At 41.0% G+C, this 23,483-nt stretch overlaps 1 protein-coding gene across 1 annotated transcript in view; it reads left to right on the forward strand.

Annotated features, from left to right (window-relative positions):
- xirp2b (xin actin binding repeat containing 2b) overlaps window positions 1-23,483 on the forward strand; it is a 94,699-nt gene that overhangs the window by 50,992 nt on the left and 20,224 nt on the right. Inside the window, exon 2 of the mRNA XM_062069837.1 lies at window positions 18,932-19,075. Coding sequence (XP_061925821.1) covers window positions 19,022-19,075 — 54 coding nt within the window. The 5' untranslated portion in view covers window positions 18,932-19,021. The remainder of the gene's footprint in view (window positions 1-18,931; window positions 19,076-23,483) is intronic.

The following is a 23,483-nucleotide window of genomic DNA, read 5'->3' on the forward strand; positions in this document are numbered from 1 at the left end:
TCGCAGCTTAACTTTTAGCTGCTGTATCCTCCTCAACTCGTCCCTATCACCAGATCTGAAGGCTAGCTTCTTTTTATTCAGCAGCTCCTTCAGCTGGCTGGAGATCCACGGCTTGTTGTTTGAAAAACAGTGGACCGTTTTTGTAGGAAAGACCGAGTCTTTACAGAAATGAATGTACTCTGTGATGCAGTCTGTAATGCCGTCAATAGGCCCAACTTTCCCACTTCCCCAGATAATTAAAGTTCCCCCCTGTGTTTCCACTCAATCCTAATTTTTAAGTAATGGCGCATGTGGTCATTTGTTTTGCACATGCTTAACAAGTGACATTGATGCACTGATACATTGGTAAACATTTTCATCCACAAATTTGTATTATGTGAAAGTGTAAAAGCTATAGATGTATGTATTGGATATTGCAATGCAAATGGCTGCATTGTCTTACAGTATAAATGAAGACTTGCTTTATTTATAGGGCTGTTGGGAGCACATTAATGAGGTACATACTCAACAGTCACTTCACAGCTAATACACGTTAAAATGTCTATTATTTGCAATGCTAATGTCATTGTGCAGAGGACGCAGATGTGCAAGGAGAGCGAGAGGTTCAGTGCCCAGGTATTAGCCGGCTGACATCATTGAGTAGTAATTTAGTGCTTTGCGTGGACTGTCTAATTCTTTCCTTAAGTTATTGCTCCTGCCCCACTTTCCTTCACAACACTTTAAACTACACCAAGCCTGATAAAGTGTATGTCTCAAAGAGGGATGCTTTCTGGTTGGCAAAACATGCCGTGAGCAAGAGGACTATTTTTTGAGTAAGCGGCAGTGTAAGACTTCACAGTGTCAGTTTGAAACAAAAAGTAGATGCATTTTTTCAAGGTGCAATATATCGACATCAAACCTGTGCATTTCCAGCACAGGTTTTGATGTGAGGGTTAAAACGTTTTGTGAGAAGTTTCCTTGCTGCAGGATGTAAACAGATGGATGACTCTCCCTCCTCTTCGGATTTGTTCAATTCTCATTTTTCATCCAAGAAGCAGGAGAGGGGGCGGCATGGCGTAGTGCAGGGGTGGGCAATTAATTTTTACCGGGGGCCGCATAAGCAACCCGAGCACTGCTGGAGGGCCACACCGACAATATTTCAATTAAATGTTGCTCAATATTATTTTTGATATACCGTAAGATAAATAATAATAATAATAATAATAATAATTAATGATAATAATAATAATTGCATTTAACCTAACTTAACTTTATACAAAAGCAGATTGCTTTTGATGGTTTTATTTTTAACACTGTCTTACACAACACTTCCTGATGTATAATACAATGCAAAAATGTCCATTTCTGCACAGGGTTAATTTATGTCACTTTATCCTGCATTATCCAACATTTTTACCCCGTCAGATTTGGACAACCATCGTTTTTAATCATATTTATTTTATAATTGTTTTTTATATTGGTTTTATATGTAATTATTTTTTGTTTTTATTCAGTCATTGGTGGAGCTAAGGATAATATTTGAATATTGTTTTTAATATTGTTGTGCAGCACTTTGGAAACATTTTGTTTTTTAAATGTGCTATATAAATAAAGTGGATTGGATTGGATTGTCACACCTGCCAGCTTGTCCCATTTCAGTCCTAACATGTCCAAACACGCATTTACCTATGGGAACAAGTCATTACCTGTGGTTGTACCTTTAATTGACTGCATGGCTGCCAGCTCCTCCGTGATTTGAAAGTTTGCAGTTATCCCACGTAAGAAGATGAGCAGCTGGGCGGTGTCACGTACATCGCAGCTCTCATCCAAAGCCAGCGAAAAACAGTCAAAGTCTCCGGGCGTATCAGCGCAACAGAGTCCAATAAGCACTTTTTAATAAACTCTCCGTCAGAAAACGCCTTACTTTTTCTGGCGATTTTGTGAGAAATGACGAAACTTGTCCTGAGGGCTGCATCTCTGGGGGTGTGAAATATGGCAAAAAGTCCTTGTTGGGTTTGCAGTTTTACCATCAAAGCATCAGCCTCCCTTGCGCGCTCTTCATCAGACAGATTCCCGTATTTTTCCTCGTGCTTCGTCATGTAGTGGCGATTCAAATTATATTCTTTGAACACAGCAACCTGTGTACCACAAATTAAGCACACGGCTTTACCTTTAATTTCTGGAAAGAAATACTTGGCAGTCCATGTCTTGTTGGAAACACGCCATTCGTCATCAACTTTTCTCTTATTAGCGTCTCATCACTTGTCGCTGTGCACCTTCACTCACAGGTTACACCCGGACATATGCCCATAAATAACACTTTTCAATATAAAAGCAGCACAGTTGTATTGCACGCACGACATAGATGTTTTTTAAACTTTATTTTGTAATTTGTGATTGCCGCTGTTCACATTCACTCACAATCACACACGCGCATACGTCCACACGGAAGTGATACAAATAACGCTTTTCAAAACAAAAGCAGCACCGTTGTATTGCACACTCGACATAGATACTTTTTTAAATGTATTTTGTAATTTATGATTGGCCTCACGCGGGCCGGACAGGGACGCACAAAGGGCCGGATGTGGCCCGCGGGCCGCAGAATGCCCAGTTCTGGCGTAGTGGGTAGAGCCAGAAACTTGAGGGTTGCAGGTTCGCTCCCCTGGGTGGCCAAAACATGTGGGCAGCGTCCCGGTACAGGCCAGAGCATACCACCAATGGACTAACAGCCTGTCGACCTCAAAAGGACTTCTGTTGTATGGAGATCAAATTGTTATCCTAAACAGTATGAGGGGGACATACTCCACCGTTTGCTTGATGGGCACCAGGGCATCACTAAGTGTCGTGACAGGGCGCAAATGAGTGTGCGGTGGCCAGGATTCAAGAAGGAGATCCAAGAACCGGTGACAAGGTGCCTTGAATGCATGCAAATCAGACGGACACAGAGGAAGGAGCTTCTGATGACAACACTGCTACCTCAAAGGCCGTGGGAGAGGGTCGGAGCCGACATCTGGGAGTATGAAAAGAGAAACTATCTGATTTTCATCGACTATTTTTCTCACTATTTGGAAATAGCTCACTTAACCGACATGACCAGTGGGACCACCTGTGCGCGTCTGAAAAACATATTCGCAAAGTGGGCATGCCCAGATGAGCTACACACAGACAACGGACGACAATTTGCTTGTTGGGAATTTCAAAACTTTTCTGTAGCTTATGACTTTAAACACATCACCTCCAGCCCTTACTACCCCCAATCTAACGTTGAGGCTGAGAGGGCACTTCAGATGGCGAAAAGGATTCTTCAATAGGCCAACCTGTTCCTGACTTTTATGAGCTACAAAGCCACACTGCTACAAGCCACGGGTGCCAGCCCTGCACAGCTCATGTTGGGCCGCCAGATTAAGACAACTGTGCCCACAGTTGACAAAGGTGGCCTGACTTCACAAAGGTGCGTAGAGCTGACGCCAAGGCGAAGGAAAACTACAGACGCACTTACAACAGGCACCACCGTGTCAGACCACTCCCACCTTTCAGAAGAGGAGAGAGAGTAGTGGTGAAAGTCGACGGATAGTCAAAATGGGGGACAGCAGGGACAGTCCAATAACCACACACAGCACCAAAGTCTTACCTGATTTAGACGGACCGTGGAATGCTGCGGAGGAACAGGCGCCACTTGCGCCCAACCTTCCATCCTGTTCAACAGCCAGTCGAGACAGAGAGCGCACAAGCGAGTGAACAACCATCATCACCCCTGTGCTCACATCCAGATTCACCTGTCAGGAAGACTGTACCAGCAGAGCATGGGGGACATGATCAGGACCAATATCCTCTACTGCTTACCAGTGTTACCATATCTGAGTTATGGTGCAGAAATATGGGGAAACAACAACAAAAGTACACTTCATTCACTTACCATGTTACAAAAAAGAAAGATCAGTTAGAATCAGAGGTGGGTAGAGTACCCAAAAGTTGTATAATATTACTCAAGTAAAAGTAAAAAGTAGTCATCAAAATAATTACATAATTAATTTTCTGCGAAAAATATTACTCAAGTATTAAGTAACATGTGAGTATAACTTCTGATTTTTGTAATAGTGCATGCCCAGTAGTGTGTAAATGTGTTTCTGTATAGTATTTCTCCAGCAATGGTCATGTGGTGACATCAATGATGCTAGTTTGAGAGGTCATCATTGAAGTCGCCAGGGTCCTTGAGGTTGCATGGGAGTTTGCCCAACCAGTCTACATGTGCTTTGTGGACTTGGAGAGGGCATTCGACCGTGTACCCCGGGAAGTCCTTGGGGAGTGCTCAGAGAGTATGGAGTATCGGACTGTCTGATTGTGGCAGTCCGCTCCCTGTATGATCAGTGTCAGAGCTTGGTCAGCATTGCCGGCAGTAAGTTGGACACGTTTCCAGTGAGGGTTGGACTCCACCAAGGCTGCCCTTTGTCACCAATTCTGTTCATAAATTTTATGGACAGAATTTCTAGGTGCAGTCAGGGTGTTGATGGGATCCGGTTTGGTGGCTACAGGAATAGGCTTTTTGCAGATGATGTGGTCCTGATGGCTTCATCTGGCCAGGATCTTCAGCTCTCACTGGATCGGTTCACAGTCGAGTGTGAAGCGACTGGGATGAGAATCAGCACCTCCAAGTCCGAGTCCATGGTTCTCATCCGGGAAAGGGTGGAGTGCCATCTCTGAGTTGGGGAGGAGATCTTTCCCCATGTGGAGTACCTCAGAGTCTTGTTTACGAGTGAGGGAAGAGTGGATTGTGAGATCGACAGGCGGATTGGTGCAGAGTCTGCAGTAATGCGGACGCTGTATCGATCCGTTGTGATGAAGAAGGAGCTGAGCCGGAAGGCAAAGCTCTCAATTTACCAGTCGATCTTCGTTCCCATCCTCACCTATGGTCATGAGCTTTGGGTTATGACCAAAGGACAAGATCACGGGTACAAGCGGCCGAAATGAGTTTCCTCTGCCGGGTGGCGGGGCTCTCCCTTAGAGATAGGGTGAGAAGCTCTGTCATCCGGGAGGAGCTCAATGTAAAGCCGCTGCTCCTCCACATGGAGAGGAGCCAGATGAGGTGGTTCAGGCATCTGGTCAGGATGCCACCCGAACGCCTCCCTAAGGAGGTGTTTAGGGCACGTCCGACCGGTAGGAAGCCACGGGGAAGACCCAGGACACGTTGGGAAGACTATGTCTCCCGGCTGGCCTGGGAACGCCTCAGGATCCCCCGGGAGGAGCTGGACCAAGTGGCTGGGGAGAGGGAGGTCTGGGCTTCTCTGCTTAGGCTGCTGCCCCCGCGACCCGACCTTGGATAAGCGGAAGAAAATGGATGGATGAATCATTGAAGTCGGTCATCACTGAAGGCCTAGGTGGGAAACGCACGGCCCGCCACTGATACATACATATGTGTGTGAATATATATATATATATATACACACAATTATTTCAAGTACACCCACACTGTAATCTTATTTAGTGCTATTAGCCTTTACACACACATTCTTAATTTCCTAATGTTGAATATGAAGACAAAAATGTGTCATTTGTCAGCGAGACTTTCTTCAAAGCATGTTGTAAACAACTTAGAGGCGTCTTTCTTACTTAATCAGGCGCGGTGACAAAGAGGTGATGGATATTTACAGCAGCAGACTGAATGAGTAAGAGGAGCTGTGATTTACACATTCACGTCTTAAGGCTCTCCAACAAACACTTGTTGTTTGGCCAATGTGCATTTATTTATTTATTTATTTGGAGGAGCCGCAGCCGGCTGGCTAAGAGCCAAAGCCCTGCAGCAAAACTTTGGAAGGCAAAGAGAATGTATCTACACATTTGCTTCTTTTTGATGATGTAAGTGTTTTAACAAAGTAGATGCCAAAAAAAAACAAATAAATGATCTTTCTGAAAGTTTGCTTTGTTTTCTCATTGTTAATTGCAAATGTGGACTAAAACCAGTAATTGGGTTCATGAATAATGCAATAATTGCCCACACTTTTTCCAGCAGGCAAACTACAAATGACCAATCGAGGTGATCTACCACACACACACATATATATATATATATATATATATATATATATATATATATATATATATATATATATATATATATATATATATATATATATATATATATATATATATATATATATATATATATATACATATATAAAATAAGCTAGCTGAATTCTGATTGGAAACAAACTCTAACCTAAAAACAACAGCACTGGAAGGAGCACAATATGACATGAAGAGAATATGAATACTTTTAGATATTTAGGGAAAGTAAATTAAAAATTACTTTAATCTCTAATTATGATCATGATTTGTGGTTATGTTAGTCTATCAGAGAAGGTCTTGCTGGTCCTGACGGCACACCACTGTCAAAACCTCACGGTGCCATATTATTGTCTACCCAGCCTTCCGCCCGAATGCACCCCCCGCGACCCCGAACGGGACAAGCGGTAGAAAATGGATGGATGGGTATACAAAAAAAGATGCCATAGTGAGTAAAATGAAGTGGTAGGAATGTTTAGGATAATCACATTTACTGTAATTCAACACAAACATATTGCTCAAATGTTCTAATCATATTTATTACCACAAATGTGTCTTTTTAAAGGCCTACTGAAACCCACTACTACCGACCACGCAGTCTGATAGTTTATATATCAATGATGAAATCTTAACATTGCAACACATGCCAATACGGCCGGTTAACTTATAAAGTGCAATTTTAAATTTCCCGCCACACTTCCGGTTAAAAACGTTTTATTATGCTGACGTATGCGTGTGACGTCACGAGGGCAAGGGAAGTATTCGGAGCCCGTAGAAAAAGCTCTGTTTTCATTTCATAATTCCACAGTATTCTGGACATCTGTGTTGGTGAATCTTTTGCAATTTGTTTAATGAACAATGGAGGCTGCAAAGAAGAACGTTGTAGGTGGGAACGGTGTATTAGCGGCTGGCTGTAGCAACACAACAAGGACTACTTACCCTGATAGCAGACGCCTAGCCAATGCTAGCCGCCAAACCCACGGATGAAGTCCTTCGTCGCGCCGTCGATCGTTGGAACGCAGGTGAGCACGGGTGTTGAGGAGCAGATGAGGGCTGGCTGGCGTAGGTGGAGCGCTAATGTTTTTATCATAGCTCTGTGAGGTCCGGTTGCTAAGTTGCTAATTTAGCCTTAGCGTCGTTAGCAACAGCATTGTTAAGCTTTACCAGGCTGGAAAGCATTAACCGTGTAGTTACATGTACATGGTTTAATAGTATTGTTGATTTTCTGTCTATCCTTCCAGTCAGGGATTTATGTATTTTGTTTCTATCCGCATTTGAAAACGATGCTATCACGTTAGCTCAGTAGCTAAGTGTGTCACCGATGTATTGTCGTGGAGATAAAAGTCACTGTGAATGTCCATTTCGCGTGCTCGACTCTCATTTTCAAGAGGATATAGTATCCGAGGTGGTTTAAAATACAAATCCGTGATCCACAATAGAAAAAGGAGAGAGTGTGGAATCCAATGAGCCAGCTTGTACCTAAGTTACGGTCAGAGCGAAAAACGATACGTCCTGCACTGCCTCTAGTTCTTTACTCTAACGTTCCTCATCCACGAATCTTTCATCCTCGCTCAAATTAATGGGGTAATCGTCGCTTTGTCGCTCCGAATCTCTCTCGCTCCATTGTAAACAAAGGAAAATTGTGAGGAATATTACCTCCTGTGACGTCACGCTACTTCCGGTACAGGCAAGGCTTTTTTATCAGCGAGCAAAGGTTGCGAACTTTATCGTCGATTTTCTCTACTAAATCCTTTCAGCAAAAATATGGCAATATCGCGAAATGATCAAGTATGACACATAGAATGGATCTGCTATTCCCGTTTCAATAAAAAAAAATTCATTTCAGTAGACCTTTAAGTGCACAAGAACATTTACTGATTGAAGCAAATGTTTAAAAGAATTGCTTACAGTTGATGTCTTTAAATTATAAACAAAAAGTTAACAGGTGTGAAACAATAATGTACAGTTTAGTGTCTTTTAACTTTTACTTTCTGAGAAGCAGTGTCCTCTACAGTGGACATTTTTATATCAGTCTGGAATATACAGTTACCATGAATTGATTTACGTGGACCCCGACTTAAACAAGTTGAAAAACTTATTTGGGTGTTACCATTTAGTGGTCAATTGCACGGAATATGTACTGAACTGTGCAATCTACTAATAAAAGTTTCAATCAATCAAAAAAAAATCTGAAAAGTTAACTCACAACTTGGCTTTTAACAAAGTAAATACCTCACAAACTAAATATATTTTCTGGGTGAATGTTTGAGGCTTTGATTGATTGATTGATTGAAACTTTTATTTGTAGATTGCACAGCACAGTACATATTCCGCACAATTGACCACTAAATGGTAACACCCGAATAAGTTTTTCAACTTGTTTAAGTCGGGGTCCACGTTAATCAATTCATGGTAAGGCAGAAACTTGTCCAAGGTGTGGATAAACCCCACTCTTTAAACCAGGGGTGTCAAACTCAAATACAGAGTGGGCCAACATTTAAAACTGAACAAAGCCGCGGGCCAAGGTTGAACAAACTAACCTTTTAATAGGGACCCAAACAAGTTTTGCATTAAATATTGAACAAGCAAGGCTTATATAACTTTATAGTGACATGCAAAATCGAGTTTCAAATAATAATAATAATGAAAAAATATCAATGGCATATCAAATACAATTTAAATAAAAATTGAATGCCTCTTTTCTATTTGCAGCCTTCTGAGGTAAATATCAAAATAAACTTTTTCCACAGGCTAATAATACATTTGAAAATAAAATAACAATAATGAATGAATCAAACATTCAAGACTTGAAGTAGCAAGAGAAAGTGCATGAATAAAACGTTAATTATTGCTCAGTTTGCTACACTGATTTGCTTTAACACCGAACATGGAACAAGCAACGCTTATATAACTTGATAGTGCAAAATCAACTTTCAAAAAACAAACGAAAAAACATCAGTGGTATATTAAATAAAATGTCAATAAACATTTTAATGCCTCTTTTCTATTTGCAGCCTTCTGAGGTAAATATCAACATTTGGTGGTAGCGGGGGGTGTATATTGTAGCGTCCCGGAAGAGTTAGTGCTGCAAGGGGTTCTGGGTATTTGTTCTGTTGTGTTAATGTTGTGTTACTGTGCGGATGTTCTCCCGAAATGTGTTTGTCATTCTTGTTTGGTGTGGGTTCACAGTGTGGCGCATATTTGTAACAGTGTTAAAGTTGTTTATACGGTCACCCTTAGTGTGATTTGTATGGTTATTGACCGAGTATGCATGCATTCACTTGTGTGTGTAAAAGCCGCATATATTATGTGACTGGGCCGGCACGCTGTTTGAATGGAGGAAAAGCAGACGTGACGACAGGTTGTAGAGGATGCTGAAGGCAGTGCCTTTAAGGCACGCCCCCAATATTGTTGTCCGGGTGGAAATCGGGAGAATGGTTGCCCCGGGAGATTTTCGGGAGGGGCACTGAAATTCGGGAGTCTCCCAGGAAAATCGGGAGGGTTGGCAAGTATGAGTATTAGCGGTGAATGCGGTGTTACAGCGGCACCGCCGCTGTATAATACCGGCGGGCCAGCTCTAATGTTAATTTGATATTGCCTCAAGGGCCAAATTAAATTACACGGCGGGCCCCGCAGGCCAGAGTTTGACACCCATGCTTTAAACACTTCCGCTATGTATTGGATGTGCTTGGGTGTAAATTCCGCTCCACAGTGACTTTTATAACCTGTTCTTTGAGTCTGTCTGCAAAATGTTCCATTCTGGGGGCTTTCCTAGATTGCAAATGAAACCACCCCCCAACCTCTCTAACAGTATCATCATTTATCTCTTGCAAATGTACATTGTTTAAATATATATCTTGAGAGTCCCCACCGCTGCTTTTTTTCAGACCCAGTCAAAAATAAACTTCATGTATAGATTTTATTATTATGCGCGTGCCAAGATTGGATGGAAATATTTCTGTATTTTTATCTTCCGACTCCGGCTGAGCGGTTGACTTAATATCTCAGTAAGTGTGTCCACCTGGTGGTGACTTCAGGAAGTAGCAAGAGTGCAAAAGCCTGCGATTAGAGGCATATAAAATGGCATGCAAGCTCACGCCAAAATGCATGAACTTTATGATTTGACGCGTTGGCATTGTTGAAGTGTGCTAAAATTGCAAAGTCAGAAAAGACAACATTCATCAGAGGTCTCCTTAAATAAATGCCCGGCTATAATTACAGCATTTGAGGTAAATAATTTCCTGCCTTTTTAATTTTGCATCACATTATTCAAAAGATTGGTCCATGTCTGAGCTGGGCAAATATTTTGACCTGGGGGCCACATTGAGAGAAAAAATGTGTCTGGGGGCCAATGTATATAAATGATTGTGGAGGGAGGCGTGGCCTGCGGGCCTGCCACGGAACGGAGTGTGTCAGGACCGGCCTCGAAGACAGCGACAGGTGCGTAGATGGCCCAGGTAGGCCTTGTTATCCAATCACCTGTCGCCTTTATTAGCAGCAGCCGTGAGGAAACGAGTAGTTGGAGTTGGAGGTGCTGCTGAGAGACACAGACTGCCAGGAATTTAGGATATAACACTGTTTTATTTTCCTTCAATTGTGCAAAGTATTTTGCTTTTCAGCACAGTGTCTTTTCTGCGTCCGTGTCTCTCAGCAGCACCTACAACTCCAACTACTCGTTTCCTCACGGCTGCTACTAATAAAGGTGACAGGTGATTAGATAACAAGGCCCACCTGGGCCATCTACGCACCAGTCGCTGTCTTCAAGGCCGGTCCTGACACACCCTGTTCCGCGGCAGGCCCGCAGGCCACGCCCCCCTCCACAATGATATATATACACATTTAGCTGTAAAAACCTGCTGTACAGTATGTGTGTTTGGCTCCCTTTTTTCCAGGAACACTAATACCAAAAGTCACAATGTCCCATAGAGTTGTAAAACAGTTGTGACAGACCACCTCAAAAAAACAGAATGGAATTTTACATTTTTTGACTGAATAGGACACCCAAAATCCATCCATCTTTTTTCTACCGCTTGTCCCTTTTTGGGTCATGGGGGGTGCTGGAGCCTATCCCAGCTACATTCGGGCGGAAGGCGGGGTACACCCTGGACAAGTCGCCACGTCAGCACAGGGGACACGCAAAATGTCCAATAAAATAAAGAAAGTGGGATTTACAATATTAAGTATGAACAATAAAAGACTGAATATTAACAACATATGAACATCTTTTACTTCTCAGACCAGCTCCTCCATAGTTGTGTATCTTTTACAATCAAGCAAAACCCAACAAAAATGTAACAAACAGCAAAATATGAATGCAAAGTGTAATAAACACCTACAATATGATATATTATCACTTTTATGCAGACATTTGTTGTAAAAATGTGCTTCTGCATCTGTTCCTGACACATGTGTTTGGGGCTGGCTGCTCTGTAAACAAGCCCCGCCCACTCTGCTTTGTTCCTGGTCTGAGCTGCTGTGACCTAGATTACCCTAATAACTCCTAGAACATTCAAAAGTGCAGATTTCAACCATTGAAATACTTTCTATAGTTGAAGAATTAGTCATTTAAAAACAGCACTGCACATCATAATGGCAAATACACTTTTCATGTTAAAGGTCGAAAAAGATGTAGAACGTCCAGCGGGCCGGATTGAGAAACTTAATGGGCCGCATGTGGCCCGCGGGCCCTATTTTGCCCAGGTCTGGTCTATGTTCTAGTTCAGTGGTTCTCAAACTTTTTCCACCAAGTACCAACTCAAAAAGCACTTGGTTCTCCAAATAACACCATAATAACCGATATTAAAACACAGTAGCGTTGTAGGCTTAAGTATTCATTAAAACAAGGTAGAGATTTTATTTAACAAGAAATGTTAATATTTTTGACCACCGTAAAGTTACACATCGTTTGAACAGTAACACTGTGTTTAAATTAGGGTTGTCCCGATACCAATATTTATGTACTGGTACCAGTACCAAAATGTATTTCGATACATTTCTGAATAAAGGAGACCACAAAAAATTGCATCATTGGCTTAATTTTAACAAAAAATCTTAGGGTACATTAAATGTTTCTTATTGCAATTTAGTCCTTAAATAAAATAGTGAACATACTAGACAACTTGTATTTTAGTAGTAAGTAAACCAACAAAGACTCCTAATTAGTCTGCTGACGTATGCAGTAACATATTGTGTCATTTATCTACTTATTATTTTGTCTACATTATGAGGGACAAACTGTAAAAATGGATTATTAATATACTTGTTCATTTACTGTTAATATCTGGTTATTTTCTCTTTTAACATGTTCTATCTACACTTCTGTTAAAATGTAATAATCACTTATTCTTCTCTTCTTTGATACTTTACATTAGTTTTGGATGATACCACACATTTAGGTATCGATCCGATACCAAGTAGTGACAGGATCATACAATGGTTATAATTTAAGTCCTCATGGGATGTATTTCCTGAGTTTATAAATATAGTATAAATAAAAAATAAAAAAATTAAAAATGTTGTGATGCTAAAAAAATAACGATGTAACCAGTATCGACTAGATACGCTCTTGTACTTGGTATCATTACAGTGGATGTCAGGTGTAGATCCACCCATGGGATTTGTTTACATTGTGACGGCGGTGAGCTATTGTATCCTCCTACGGTGTGTAGAGAAGCATGTTTAGCTATTCCTCGTCCTGCAGTGATAATGCTATTTGTAAGAAACATACTTTATTTGTCGCCATGGAGGCCAGAATTAGTGATTTAGAAGTAGCTAAAACACTGTGGATGGATGTTAGCTGCTAGCTAGCTAGCCATGTCTTAAAGCACCTCTTCTTGAGGGTGTTTCAGTATTATAACTTCACCTTTATCTTTACTTTTTACACCAAAATGCGTCCATTCTCCCTTTTCTGTCTACACACTGTGTCTGCTTGTAAGTACTCTGTGTGTGCGCGCTGCAAAACATGCTCCTCTGCTCGTAAAACCAGCAATGTCATGACGTGACGACGAAGGGGGGGGGGGGGGGGGTACTTTTTAGAGACCGGTGCTTTTTAGAGGCGGTATAGTACTGAATATGATTCATTAGTATACCGGTACCGGTAACCCTAGTTTGAATATTGTAAAATAGAACACTAATTACCTAATTAAGTGAGTCTTTGGTGTACCACTGGATGGCGCTTGTGTACCCCTAGTGGTACCCGTACCACTGTTCAGGTTGATCCCAAAGGTATGAGATGTGGTTGAGCTCATGGTTAGCAAGTTGATCCAAACAAGCCTTGATGCACCTTGTAAGGAAAGTGGTGCTGGACCAGATCTCAGTCAGTTGCCATAAGGCAACTGACTGAGATCAGTTGGAAGCCTACTTTCCTCCACGCTGAGCAGCTCAATACAAGAGGTGGGCCACTAGACGATTGGGAGATACCCTCGCTGGGGGTGTTCAGACATGAACCTTCACAAGAAGCCACAGTCCGACTGGCGCCACCGTCTCCGTCTGGACCCAATAAGATGAGCCGGCGTGTATTTCAACATTCAAAGGTGTCCTGTGTCAGATTTATTGCTCCCCTTCGTGCTCTTCGCCTTAACATTGCATTACATCACTGAGCCTCAGTGAGACCCCCTGCAGAGCACCAGGCATGGCTGACACTTTCAACTGGCTCGTCCCCATACCAATAATTTGGTACCGGTACCAAAATGTATATCCATACTTTTCAATAATTTTCCAAATTAAAGGGAACTACGAAAAAGTGTCAATTTTGGCTTTATCTTAACAGAACATTTTGCAATAGAATAAACATATGTTTCCTATTGCACTCAAAGAACAATTTTAGAAAGTTAAAATATAAATTAAAGGGCATTAAACACATTGTGTTTTTCTTGTTGCACCCACAGAACAATTTACAATTTTCCATATTACATATAGTCTGTCATAATCAAGGATTAGGTTAGAATATAATAAAAAAAAAGCTTTATTAACATTATATTAAATGCTTCATGATGTATGGTTGCCACTCTCTGTGCTTTAAGAAAAATACAATTATTAGTAAATACTAAAAACAAAACTATGGCTAAAAGTACACAGATAAACCATGTAGCGGGTAAAACACACATTTGTTAAAGGTAAAACACAAATTGAAGCAATTTGTTACCAAATTCAGTCATTTTACTTGCATTAGTTGATGTTAGATGGGCGGTCCTAACTACGCTAATATTTGGCATCAAGCCAAGCAGCTGTGTGTGCGTCTACGTATCTACATGTTATGTATCTACATGTTACGTACCTACATGTTACATATCTACATGTTACATATCTACACGTCATGTATCTGCATGTTATGTATCTACATGTTATGTATCTACATGTATGTATGTATCTGTTATGTATCTGTTATGTATAACATGTATGTATCTACATGTTATGTACCTACATGTTATGTATCTACATGTTACGTATCTACATGTTATGTATCTGCATGTTATGTATCTACATGTTATGTATCTACATGTTATGTATCTACATGTATGTATGTATCTACATGTTATGTATCTACATGTTATGTATCTACATGTATGTATCTACATGTTATGTACCTACATGTTACGTATCTACATGTTATGTATCTACATGTTATGTATCTACATGTATGTATGTATCTACATGTTATGTATCTACATGTTATGTATCTACATGTATGTATCTACATGTTATGTATCTACATGTTTGTATCTACATGTTATGTATCTACATGTATGTACCTACATGTTATGTATCTACATGTTATGTATCTACATGTATGTATCTACATGTTATGTATCTACATGTTATGTATCTACATGTATGTATCTACATGTATGTATCTACATGTTATGCATCTACATGTTGTGTATGTACATGTTACGTATGTACATGTTACGTATATACATGTTATGTATCTACATGTTATGTATCTACATGTGCCCAGCAGGGGAGCTGGTTAAGTTATGAGAGTAGCGTACGTGTGAGAATGTCAACGTGTTGTCTGAGTGACGTCAGTGAGTGAGTGGGCGAGTAAAGAGAGAGAGGAGCGTGTGCACTGCACAGTAGAGTGATGAATGGGTCTGGTTGTGTCCTGCAAAAATAAAAATAAAGCAAACAGATTGTCACAAATCGGCGGCCTCGAATTCTCACCGGAAAGCAGATCTCAGCAGACCCATTGCGGGGTAAAGTGAACTGAAGGGAACGTCTGCCCTGTGCTCCTCTACTACGGTCTGCACTGGAGCAGAACAGCAGGACAGGTGTAACAACTACATTATTACCTGTCACTGTTTAAACTCCTTGTGCAGATCTGAATTTTTATTATTTAAATGTTTACCTAAGTTTGAAGCAAAGGTGCTAACACTAATCGCTACATTTGGTGAGGCGTGTTTTAAAGCAACAGTTGAAGCGCGTTGCTTCCTTGTTTAAAGCGTCACCTTTATCGTTAGTTTTGAAGTCTAAATTTTTCCATATTGTACTTCACACATTCTTTATTGACCAGTAGAATTGTAGTTTTTATTGTTAGTTTTGAAGTTCAAATACTTCCATATTGTACTTCACACACCTTTATTGACCAGTAGAATTGTCGTTTTTTGCCATTCCTCCTCTCCAAGATGTTACTGCTTGTATGCACTTTGTGTGTGTGTTTTGACACTCAACATCATGCGCCTCGCTCTGTAGTCAGCGCCACACAGCGGCATTCAGATGAAAGAACGGTACCGGTACTTTTCAAAGGTAGTATAGTACCCATTTCCATCAATTAGTATGGCGGTACTTTATTAGTACCGGTAGACCGAACAACCCTACATTGAATGATCATTTATTGTCACCTGAATTGGCGACTGGCTGACGTCCATATTGCATCAGGAGGAATTTGGCCCTTGAGGACTCAGACTAGCAGCTGTTGTTCACCACCTGGCTGGGACGAGGCCGCGATGATGACACTCAGGCTGCCCTGCTTATTCGATACAGGGAAATACCTCCATGTTGATTCTTTTTAGGGGGCTTGTCACTGGAGGCGGCGCTGAAGAAACCCAAACCCCAGCAGGCCCATGTTGTGTGTGTGGGAACACACAGCAGGCCCATGTTGTGCATGTGGGCGGAGGTTCCAAAATAAAATCAGCTGTCAGTCTGCACGTCGGACAGAGGTGGATCCTGCTGGAGCTGGTCTCCAACGCTGGGATTTAGCTTGGGAAGGACCCTGCTAGCTGGGGAGACTCTTGATTTTTGTACTTTTTTTTACCTGGTAGGTGATGAATGAACAGTACTTGGCATGTGTGACTTGGTGCTGCTGGGCTATAGGAAACAAATGATGAGCTGAGCTTTATCGCTGCCCATTGGGGTTGTGAGTTTTTCCTATGTCGTTGTGGCTTGTGCAGCCCTTTGAGACACTTGTGATTTAGAGCTATATAAATAAACATTGATTGATTGATTGATTGATTGAGCTGAGGGGAAATAAACACTCAACATTCATTTGAGACGTCGCCTAAAAGAGACAAAAGTGATTTATTCTGTGACTATATGCTCTACTTTTATGCAATGCAAAGAAAATGTAAATCTTTTCAGACGCTCCTTCCTTAAAGGAAATATGCCCCTTCTTGGTTGGGTTGAAAATAGGCCACATGTATTTTTGTAAGGCACCTCCATGACTTCATTTTCTTGATATGTGAGCTGACCGCCCAGTAAAACATGTCACTAGATAGCCTCAGACCTTTCTGCTTGTACATTTTACAATTTGCAACAACATTGAATAGTTTCTATCTATAGATATATGTCTCACCTGGGATGTGTAGCGGTGAAGTACAAACCCCGTTTCTATGAGTTGGGAAATTGTGTTATATGTAAATATAAACGGAATACAAGGATTTGCAATTCATTTTCAACCCATATTCAGTTGAATATGCTACAAAGACAACATATTTGATGTTCAAACTGATAAACTTTTTTTTTTTTTGCAAATAATCATTAACTTTAGAATTTGATGCCAACAACACGTGACAAAGAAGTTGGGAAAGGTGGCAATAAATACTGATAAAGTTGAGGAATGCTCATCAAACACTTATTTGGAACATCCCACAGGTGTGCAGGCTAATTGGGAAACGGTGGGTGCCATGATTGGGTATAAAAACAGCTTCCCAAAAAATGCTCAGTCTTTCACAAGAAAGGACGGGGCGAGGTACACCCCTTTGTCCACAACTGCGTGAGCAAATAGTCAAACAGTTTAAGAACAACGTTTCTCAAAGTGCAATTGCAAGAAATTTAAGGATTTCACCATCTACGGTCCATAATATCATCAAAAGGTTCAGAGAATCTGGAGAAATCACTCCACGTAAGCGGCATGGCCGGAAACCAACATTGAATGACTGTGAACTTCGAGTCCTCAGACGGCACTGTATCAAAAACCGACATCAATCTCTAAAGGATATCACCACATGGGCTGAGGAACACTTCAGAAAACCACTGTCACTAAATACAGTTGGTCGCTCCATCTGTAAGTGCAAGTTAAAGCTCTACTATGCAAAGCGAAAGCCATTTATCAACAACATCCAGAAACACCGCCGGTTTCTCTGGGCCTGAGATCATCCAAGATGGACTCATGCAAAGTGGAAAAGTGTTCTGTGGTCTGACGAGTCCACATTTCAAATTTTTTTGGAAATATTCAACATCGTGTCATCCGGACCAAAGGGGAAGCGAACCATCCAGACTGTTATCGACGCAAAGTTCAAAAGCCAACATCTGTGATGGTATGGGGGTGCATTAGTGCCCAAGGCATGGGTAACTTACACATCTGTGAAGGCACCATTAATGCTGAAAGGTACATACAGGTTTTGGAACAACATATGCTGCCATCTAAGCGCCGTCTTTTTAATGGATGCCCCTGCTTATTTCAGCAGGACAATGCCAAGCCGCATTCAGCACGTGTTACAACAGTGTGGCTTCGTAAAAAAAGAGTGCGGGTACTTTCCTGGCCCGCCTGCAGTCCAGACCTGTCTCCCATCGAAAATGTGTGGCGTATTATGAAGCGTAAAATATGACAGCGGAGACCCCGGACTGTTGAACGACTAAGCTCTACATAAAACAAGAATGGGAAAGAATTCCACTTTCAAAGCTTCAACAATTAGTTTCCTCAGCTCCCAATCGTTTATTGAGTGTGGTTAAAAGAAGATGTGATGTAACACAGTGGTGGACATGCCCTTTCCCAACTACTTTGGCACGTGTTGCAGCCATGAAATTCTAAGTTAATTATTATTTGAAAAAAAAAATTAAGTTTTTAAGTTTGAACATCAAATATCTTGTCTTTGTAGTGCATTCAATTGAATATGGGTTGAAAAGGATTTGCAAATCATTGTATTCCGTTTATATTTACATCTAACACAATTTCCCAACTCATATGGAAACGGGGTTTGTAGTATGTGTTGTGTTATTCTCACAGAATTCCCTGAAACTGAGGTGCAAATAAATAACAACTTGACAAAAAGCTCAAATAAATATCTAACGACCATTAGCAAGTTCAGCTTGGCTTTGATTGGATTTCTATTGACTTTTTGAGCTTTGAGTGCTCGATGTTATCTGATATCTTAACAAAATTCATCAAATAAAAATATTCAGTGAGCAACGTTACTGACGTTAACTATCTTGCATGGGGATCCTAAATGAAAAGTAATATTCTGCAGAGATTTGAGGCTTCTAGTGTTCCCAGCATGTTAAAGTTTTGACCTAAAATTGTGTTGGCATCGCATTTAAAGCACATTACAAATGTCTGCATGGTCAGTAATCAATCTTGACAAAACTTTTAAGTACAAATGAATAATGACTTACTTAAGACGGTTTGTAAAGAAAACAGTTTTTTAACCACTTTCTTGGCTCCTTGTGTGTTTAGCTGCTGGCAGCGCACGTTCAAGCCGAGCAGGATCTCCTGAAACATTGAAACCACAAGAAGCAAGCTTGACTGGCCTACCTTAAAGTCGTCATGTACCAAGCTCATGCTGCCGCCCAGCCAGGAGACCACTCCGTGCAAAGCAGGGTAGGTTTAATATGGCATTGTACTCATGTTGGCACAGAAGCTAGCTGTGCAGGTAGTCACCTTTAATTCTCATGTTGTCATGCAGTATTTGGTGGATGTGGTGACAGTTTTGCAGCAGAAGAAGAGTCAGCAGGGGGCCAGAAGTCTTGCATAGGTGGCACAAATAGAGGAGAGTGTATAAATAGGAAGGAAACAGGACTCTCTGGGCAGGGCTTGGAAGAAGGCTGAAAACAGCAAACCCTCATTTTTCAGACTTTTCAGAGGTAACCCAGTTCCATCTGTTCCAAGATGCTTCAGTTTGATTGGGATTCCCGTAAGAAAAATTGCAACTGAATTCATCAATTGTAGGCGATAGCTTTCAACATTGCAACCTTTATTCAAATGTTTAGACAATGTTTCAGGTGATGTTTTAGCATTCCTATCATATAAGTAGAGGTGGGTGGAGTAGACAACAATTTGACTTAAGTGAGGGTTACGTTACTTTAGACCAGGGATGTCCAAGTGGTTTTCCCTGAGGGCCACATGGCAGTTATGTAACAGCCAATAATGTAGGAATATGCCTCTGGATTTCATTATTCATTATATACATTGTTTTAAGTAGGCTGTCCATTATACAGTAAAAACTCTACATTTACAACATTGTACTGTAAAATGTACTGGTTTTTTTTTGTTTTGTTTTGTTTTTACATTTTACAGAAAATGTAAAAACAGTACCACTGTTTCTTTTTTTTTTGTTTGTTTTGTTTTTTGTGGGGAGTGGGGGGGTGGGGGGGGGTGTTAGGGAAAAATCTGTCAGCTTAGTTGCCAGATTTTTTGTGTTAAATGAACATTGGTTTTTACAACATGATATTGTTCATGGAAGAACTGTACAATTTTTTTTTTTTATTCTGGCAACTTAACTGCCAGTTTTTCTACTGTAAATTTTTTTTAGAATTTTTCCATTTCCAGTAATATACTGTTAAAACAAGATTTTACTGTAACAATATGGCAGCTCAGCGACAACGGAAATTTACCACAAAAACAGTAGTCGTTTTTTCCAATTTACAGCTGCTGTTTAGCGCCTTGCATGGCAGCTCCCGCCATCAGTGTGTGAATGTGTGTGTGAATGTGTGAATGTGGAAATACTGTCAAAGCGCTTTGAGTACCTTGAAGGTAGAAAAGCGCTATACAAGTATAACCCATTTATCATTTATCATTTATTACAGTAAAGAACACCGTAAAATTCTTTGTCATTTTTATGAACTTTAGGTGTAGTTTGCTGCACAGTCAAGTATTTTTATTTAGACAAAAACATGTTTGGAAAGTATGGTAATTTACTGTAATATTTGTTGCAATATTGGATACTGTTAAAGTTTAAAAGGTATGCAATTTCAAGCAGTTCATAGATTTTTTCTGTCAAAATGAAAAAAATCCAAGACATTTAGTGAGAAAATATGAAGTACTTTATTGACACATATCATTTCCAGGTGTTTGCGGGCCAGATACAATTATGTGGCCCCCGGGCCTTGACTTTGACACCTTGGCTTTAAAATAATATGACTCAAGTAAAAGTAAAAAAGTAGTCATCCAAATAATTACCGGAGTAAGGGTAAGTATTCAGTGAAAACAACTAATCAAATGCTGAGGAACTGGTGATTATTTGAGACACAACTACAGCACGTACTACAAAAGATGCACGTTTTACATTCAAACTAAAAATGATCGACAACTTACCACAACATGATTTCTAGAGTTGGAAGTGGAATTCTTGTAGAGTGAAATGTGAACATTTCTACTGACACAGATGACAGCACATGATGTAAATGTAATGTATCCTAGTGTGTAAGGAAACATGCAAGAGTTGTGCTGCCTTCACGCCATGTTTGAGTGTGGTCATGTCACTGACATGTATGACAGTGTGAGTGTGGTCATGTCACTGACATGTTTGACAGTGTGAGTGTGGTCATGTCACTGACATGTATGACAGTGTGAGTGTGGTCATGTCACTGACATGTATGACAGTGTGAGTGTGGTCATGTCACTGACATGTATGACAGTGTGAGTGTGGTCATGTCACTGACATGTATGACAGTGTGAGTGTGGTCATGTCACTGACATGTATGACAGTGTGAGTGTGGTCATGTCACTGACATGTATGACAGTGTGAGTGTGGTCATGTCACCGACATGTATGACAGTGTGAGTGTGGCCATGTCACTGACATGTATGACAGTGTGAGTGTGGTCATGTCACTGACATGTTTGACAGTGTGAGTGTGGTCATGTCACTGACATGTATGACAGTGTGAGTGTGGTCATGTCACCGACATGTATGACAGTGTGAGTGTGGTCATGTCACTGACATGTATGACAGTGTGAGTGTGGTCATGTCACTGACATGTATGACAGTGTGAGTGTGGTCATGTCACTGACATGTATGACAGTGTGAGTGTGGTCATGTCACCGACATGTATGACAGTGTGAGTGTGGTCATGTCACTGACATGTATGACAGTGTGAGTGTGGTCATGTCACTGACATGTTTGACAGTGTGAGTGTGGTCATGTCACTGACATGTATGACAGTGTGAGTGTGGTCATGTCACTGACATGTATGACAGTGTGAGTGTGGTCATGTCACTGACATGTATGACAGTGTGAGTGTGGTCATGTCACTGACATGTATGACAGTGTGAGTGTGGTCATGTCACTGACATGTATGACAGTGTGAGTGTGGTCATGTCACTGACATGTATGACAGTGTGAGTGTGGTCATGTCACCGACATGTATGACAGTGTGAGTGTGGCCATGTCACTGACATGTATGACAGTGTGAGTGTGGTCATGTCACTGACATGTTTGACAGTGTGAGTGTGGTCATGTCACTGACATGTATGACAGTGTGAGTGTGGTCATGTCACCGACATGTATGACAGTGTGAGTGTGGTCATGTCACTGACATGTATGACAGTGTGAGTGTGGTCATGTCACTGACATGTATGACAGTGTGAGTGTGGTCATGTCACTGACATGTATGACAGTGTGAGTGTGGTCATGTCACCGACATGTATGACAGTGTGAGTGTGGTCATGTCACTGACATGTATGACAGTGTGAGTGTGGTCATGTCACTGACATGTATGACAGTGTGAGTGTGGTCATGTCACTGACATGTATGACAGTGTGAGTGTGGTCATGTCACTGACATATATGACAGTGTGAGTGTGGTCATGTCACTGACATGTATGACAGTGTGAGTGTGGTCATGTCACTGACATGTTTGAGTGTGTGAGTGTGGTCATGTCACTGACATGTATGACAGTGTGAGTGTGGTCATGTCACTGACATGTATGACAGTGTGAGTGTGGTCATGTCACTGACATGCATGACAGTGTGAGTGTGGTCATGTCACTGACATGTATGACAGTGTGAGTGTGGTCATGTCACTGACATGTATGACAGTGTGAGTGTGGTCATGTCACTGACATGTATGACAGTGTGAGTGTGGTCATGTCACTGACATATATGACAGTGTGAGTGTGGTCATGTCACTGACATGTATGACAGTGTGAGTGTGGTCATGTCACTGACATGTTTGACAGTGTGAGTGTGGTCATGTCACTGACATGTATGACAGTGTGAGTGTGGTCATGTCACTGACATGTATGACAGTGTGAGTGTGGTCATGTCACTGACATGTATGACAGTGTGAGTGTGGTCATGTCACTGACATGTATGACAGTGTGAGTGTGGTCATGTCACTGACATGTATGACAGTGTGAGTGTGGTCATGTCACTGACATGTATGACAGTGTGAGTGTGGTCATGTCACTGACATGTTTGACAGTGTGAGTGTGGTCATGACAGGATCCCTGTTGATTGGTGAAATAATCTCAAACGTCACTTGGGCTTACGTTGGATCATTGAGACATAGTCAAGTAATCAGAAGTCTGTCTAACAAGCCAAATTAGTGTTTCTTGGTGTAACCCACGTGGTTTAGTTCCTGCTTTTTGTTCCACCCCGGACTCCAAACTGTAACAAGAAACAAGAAGTAAAGTTAACCCAGGTACACATGGCCCAGACACACTGGCTGGCATCTGTAACATATACAAGTGTGATACATGATGATGTAAAGTAAATAAATGTAGTGATGTTAATGGAATTGTATTGTCATTGCACCTAAAACACACAAAACTTAAGACTTGCATCACATTATTATATGGAATCAAAATTCCTCTGACAAATACAATATAATTTAATCCAAAAAGTGACTTAAGTAAATGTAAAGGAGTAAAAAATGGCTGCACTTTGGAAACTCCTGGTTTAGAGTCTCCAATTAGAGCACTTAAAGGTCTACTGAAACAATTTTTTTTTATTTAAACGGGGATAGCAGATCCATTCTATGTGTCATACTTGATCATTTCGCGATATTGC

The sequence above is a fragment of the Entelurus aequoreus genome, linkage group LG14 (assembly GCF_033978785.1).
Source record: "Entelurus aequoreus isolate RoL-2023_Sb linkage group LG14, RoL_Eaeq_v1.1, whole genome shotgun sequence".
Taxonomy (NCBI): domain Eukaryota; kingdom Metazoa; phylum Chordata; class Actinopteri; order Syngnathiformes; family Syngnathidae; genus Entelurus; species Entelurus aequoreus.